The sequence below is a fragment of the Fomitiporia mediterranea genome, assembly GCF_000271605.1.
Source record: "Fomitiporia mediterranea MF3/22 unplaced genomic scaffold FOMMEscaffold_10, whole genome shotgun sequence".
NCBI lineage: Eukaryota > Fungi > Basidiomycota > Agaricomycetes > Hymenochaetales > Hymenochaetaceae > Fomitiporia > Fomitiporia mediterranea.
The window spans coordinates 2881737-2887553 of record NW_006760395.1 but is presented as its reverse complement, the minus strand read 5'-3'; the positions used below and the strand labels follow the sequence as shown (position 1 = coordinate 2887553).

General features: G+C 37.2%; 1 protein-coding gene across 1 annotated transcript; it reads right to left on the bottom strand.

Moving 5' to 3' along the window:
* Positions 1–35: 35 nt before the first annotated feature.
* FOMMEDRAFT_127752 (uncharacterized protein) lies at positions 36–1121 on the bottom strand. Its single transcript, XM_007269666.1, has 2 exons — positions 463–1121; positions 36–413 (listed from the first exon to the last, which is right to left on the bottom strand). Exons 1-2 carry the CDS (start codon positions 1048–1050, stop codon positions 63–65), a joined length of 939 nt encoding a protein of 312 aa, XP_007269728.1. The 5' UTR covers positions 1051–1121; the 3' UTR covers positions 36–62.
* Between the last annotated feature and the right edge of the window lie 4696 nt (positions 1122–5817).

Below are 5817 nucleotides of genomic sequence, written 5' to 3'. Positions count from 1 at the left end.
AGAATGCCGTTCAATATAAATAGGAACCTTGTTACAAACCCTAGGTGCAGACAACAGGTGTATCACAAAGCTTCATTGAAGGTGGATTCAAGCCATTCCATGCGCTCCAGAGTCAAAGGCAACTCATCGTCCGGCGGGCCAACATAACCAACAAAGTTACTAAAAATGAATCCGATTTGTGCGGAAACAAGAATTGCAGGCGCGTGTGAACGTAAATGCGCGGGTAAACCTGCAATGAGGCTCTTCCAGAACGCCGCAGCCATCGGAGCAGATTTCTCCGCAGGGCAGTCCTTCCTGTTGTAAATAGGAACACTCAGATATCGGATGCACCATACATTGAACCCGAGTGGACAGATCTCAGCTTGTTCCCAGTCCACTATGCCGTTAGGTTCATGGAACGAGTCCAAGAATATCTATATACAGTGTGAGACCTCTTCAGATGTGCAATAAAAAGCAACTTACGTTACGAGCATTGAGATCAATATGGATCAAAGCCAGGGGGAGAGCCTTAAGTCCGTTGCATTGCTCAAGCAGGGACCGTATCTTCTTCTTCAGGGGTTCGTACGTGACGTCCTTCAATTCGATTTCCAAAATTCGTCGCAAGCGCGGGACAATGTAATTGTCGACTAGTCCAGCACAGGAAAGAGGGCTGGTGCCAAATACGCAACCTAACAGCAACTGAGCGAGCGAAGATGCTATGCGGCAATTCTCCTCCACAGTGCAATTGCATTCGCACCACATTTTGCCATCGATATACTCAGAAACGTACGCGAATGCAGCCACAGTTGACTTGACAGCAAAGGTTTCGGGAACAACGTTTCCCAGACAGCCACGGGCCAGAGCCACCTTTGTAACATCGATTTCATTATCTTTGAACTGGACAATGACGATGCGACTGTCTTTGAGCTCGACGCGAACAGTCTTGCTGAACATGCCCTGGTTTCTGAGACAGACAGCCCGCGCTGGCAACAGATTAAGTGTCTTCACTATTCTCTCTGCTTCCTTTTCAGCGATTTTGTTTTTGAGCTTTGTGATAGGAGGGGCAGACATGTTGAATAGAAACCTGTGGCAGAAACTGGGAAGCGATTTTCTGGAGTTGGAGCGAGGTATGCTGTTGTTGCGTGGCAAGCGTGGGTCTTCAACAAGCACATGATCTAGCTATTGCATCAATTTGCCATCAAAGTTCCAGATTTGTATCTAATAGATTAGTAATTATGCCCCTTGACCAACTACAGGTTATCCTTCAGCTACACCTCTGGATTGGATAGGTCGGAATAAAAGAAAGGAGATGCTACACTATCCTGCTCAAAAAGAGAAAAAAAAGAAGCAGAAAAGTAATGAAAAGAGAACTGTAACAACCTGTCTGACAGGTGCTTTTTGTGCATATATAGTAACCTGCACCAAGCAAAGGGTCAAGATGAGTATCTAGTGCTGAGGTAAATGTAATAGTCTTGGAGGCTGCCTGAAGGCAATTGTCTTTAGAGGGTTTAATCTCAATCCCATTATAAACAGTGCCTACATCATTATTTGGATCTGAATCACCTTCTTAGCTTACATCATATCTATCAGGAAAATGTCTGATTTCTTGTAAGGACTTGTATATTTTGTAATATATAATATACCTTGTATATATTTTATAGAATAGTTACAAGGATTGTAAAACAGTTATAAGGTAAAAATATGACTTGTATATCTATCTAAAAGTACTATAAGTATAATTCATTATTATATTATAGTAAATGTATTTTAATAGTCTTATATAAAGAGTACATTTATTCTAATAAATATATATAAAGAGTAAAAGTATTATAATAGTATTATATTTGAAGAAAAAGACTTGTATCTACTATATAATATACTGAAAAGACCTTTTCTGTATTTATAATCTGTAAGAAAGTTTTATAAATATTTATAATAAGTAGGAATTCTTTTTTTAAGATTACAAGCTTAATAAAAGTATAAGAGAAGTATATAATGTGTATAAAGCAAGTACAAAGCAAAATCAAAACAATTATAAGATCTTTTTAATTACAAATTTTTTAACTGTCTTATGTAACCTCTAAGGTTACACACATGACTTTAGTTAAGTATATAAAGGGCTATTTGTAGACACTTAGAGATTATCTTTGTACTTGCTCCTGTACTTAGGTTGACCTCTCTAATCCCAGGTCTTTACCTGTTCTGTTCCCTGAGTAAGACTCTAGCCTTACACTTTTTTTTAAACATTGTAAAATTTGGGGATTACCTCTCATCTGCTACCTTTTACTCATGCTACCAGATTGTCAGCCTCCCCCTAGCTTCCCCCCACACATCCACTATCTACTACACATTTACAGTACTCTATAGTAAGACCCTAGTTAATTACAAGCTTTATAAATACTATACTAATATCCTGTTTACTCTTAAGAGCTTATGAGTAGATTGTTATCTGCCTTTACTGTACCACCCTCTCCCAACAGACCCTTGCCAGATTAGTCCCTGGATTCTAGGAGAATGTGTTAAGAAGAGTGTATGTGATTGTGTCAGAAGTTGTATGTATTGTGTGTTATAATGAGTCTGGTCAGCTGTCTACAATTAAGGTTCTACCACTTGAGAATATACTTTTACTGTACTACTTTGAGCAGATTATCTATGTCTGTCTCTACTCATACTTCCCTTACTGTCTCAACCTTAAACCAGAGAATGATTGAACTTGATCTCCTTAATCCTAAGAACAATGCTAGTCCTGAAATCATACAAGGAGAGCACTATCTGGGTACTACTACTAAGATCTAGAGCTACTATACAATTGCTCTACTAGAACACTGTCAAGAAACAAGCTGTAAAGGACCTACTGTCCTAGTCCTGAAATTGTACAAGGAAGTACTATCTTACTACTACTACTAATATCTGAAACTGTAGTGTAATTCTCTTCAGGAGCTGTAAGTTCTATACTGACAGATACTACTTCTATTAGTATAATAAACATTACAATTAAGCTGTCAGATACTTGTTGTACCTACTGTAATGTGTATCTCTCTATTGTTAAGGTGTTTGTTAAGCCTGTCTATTCCTTACTATACTATCTTGTTAACATGTATTACAATCAATAATACAATTACAGATGATACAGTATTAGTAAAATAATTAATACACATACAAACAGAACAGATGCAGAACTATGATACATGTATTGGATACACAATACAAGACATGTATCAGATACACAATAAGTATCAGATATGAGATAATGATACATCAGATATCTAAGACATACAGACAGACAAATAATATAAAAACAAACAACTTATTAACTAAATACATATCATTATCAGGGTCTATACCCTCATTACTTGTGTGATAACCTAAGAATATGCATTCTAACAGGTTATGAGCCTTGCACTCTCTGCTTAACACCTTATATTACTACTACAAGACTACACTATACTACTTTGTATTAATACTACACATCTACTGAGAGGCAAGGTTTTGGTAGGCTTGTTCCCTCTAGTGTTGTTGTAGGCTCTGGTCAAAACTCTCCTCCATTCCAAATAGGAAGGAACTAACTACATGAAGAAAGTGATTATGTAATCCAAAGAATTAATAAAATCAAGAAGATCTGATAGTAACTAAAATCAGAACTCTTCACTACAATAGACTCTCCAAGTACCTGCAATATGTACATATTGAACAGAACTGTAACAAATCCATCTACATCCTCAGAGCAGATGAGCAGGACAAATCCTACTCACTGCAAACCTGCTAATGTCCCTAAACACTTTAGACATAACATTGTACAACTAAAGGACACATCCAGATTCAAAATATGGAAGTATTGGATTAACTCTGCTATTACAGTAACAGGCTATACATACTTGTTCACAAATGAACCAAAGCCTGAAGACATTGAGGTTGTATACACAATTTACACATCAATAATTGATAAAGTAGTGGATCATATAATGGCTAACTTTATACATACTAGAACATCAATTAAAACTCTTATGAGCAGATTAGAAGAATGCTTCAACCCTCATACAGTTATGTGTAAAGTATACAATGAGTCTTTGCTATTTAAATACAGTGATCATGTTAAAAACTTCGGACAAACACTTGATAAGCTAGAGCAGATATATGCACAGCTTGTAGCAGACAATTTAAAACCTACAGACACTACATATTGAGCAGCTATTTATACTGCAACTCCTTCTGAATATAGTAGTACTATTATGGCTATGGAACAAGCCAAGACTATTGTACATGTCTGAAGCTTCTGTGATTGACACAGATTCAAAATTCACTTTCACAAGGCACAGAGGTACATCCACTAATCCTTTACAATCATGGGTGTCAGTCAACATGCTACCTAGTGTGCTACAGACTGCTGTTGTCAACAATCACATTTCTGGCTGGTCATCTGGCAAAAGCTCAAGTGTGATTGTCAATTGACCACAAGTTGAACAGTCATATCTCTCACCTTACACCACAACAATGTTTTCTCCTATAGCCTTCAGGGAACCAACCCCAGACTTTACAAAGTAAATTGATACAGATACTCACATAATGCCCACAAAAAAAAACCCTTGTCTTCCAATGGGCAGGATTATTACACTGTAGTTAACTCAGTATAGTATACTAAAACATGCTATAATGAAGAATAACACACCAGCTTCTGGAAATACAAATTATCTGCACTATGAGATTGTACCATACAAGAGTAGTACTGTTTGTAGTTAGTCACCTGTAAAGTTACTAGAATTCCAACCTGTTTTTTGTGAGTTACTATTATGAGATGATTAGTTCATCAACAGACAAACCACAAGACAATGACTTCATAATGTCTCAGTTAGAATACATACAATATAAGGACGAGAGACACTGAGCAGTCATTTGTCACCTCACCCCTTGTCTATGTGTGCCCCCCTTAAGTTTTCCCTCTCAACAGGTTATGAGCCTTGAGCTCCCTGCATACACACATCCACTGTACACTCTAAACTCTTTACTTGCATACATTTGCACACATTCACATCATGGTTCCCCCATGTACAGATATGTACTGTAAACCAGCCAATGTACCTAAATACTTTGGTCAAAACATCACAATACTTAAGACTGAAGCAAACTATAAGATGTGGCACTACTGTATCATTTCTAGTGTTGTAGCTACATGCTTCAAACACTTACTAAAGGATGAACTGCAGAACACAGCTGAGAGGGAGATAGTTAAGGCCATTCATACATGTATAGTTAATAACATTACTGACACAATATTGGCAAACTATATACACTTCAATACATTTATCCCTCAGTTAATGAAAGCACTTGAAGAATGCTTTAACCCCTAGACAGTATGTAAAAAGGCCATCAACAAATCTGTACTGTTTATTTGTAGAGATCATGTAAAACATTTTAGACATACATTAGACAGACTTGAGGAAGCATACACAACTCTGTCTGCTAACAGTGATCCACCACACAACTCTACATACAAAGTAGCAATATTACTTGCCACTCCTGAACAATATACACACATAGTAAATACAATAATACAATCTACTAATACTCAAAACAAAGGCAAACCAGTTGATAAACATAAGAAAGTCAAACTGAAGCAACTAATCCTTGTATTATAGAATGCCTACTGTTACAGTTCTCCACTCTCATACCTTCAGTTCTGAGGGTTCCACACCCTTCTGTACCAGAACTTGGGACTTCTGTCCCTCAGGAGCACTGTCTATAAACTATATGTGTACTGACTCTTGTCACTACCCTTCCTTACTTCATCATTCCATTCCTTTGACCACCCCTTCATTCTTTGTTCATTCTATAGTCTCTTAC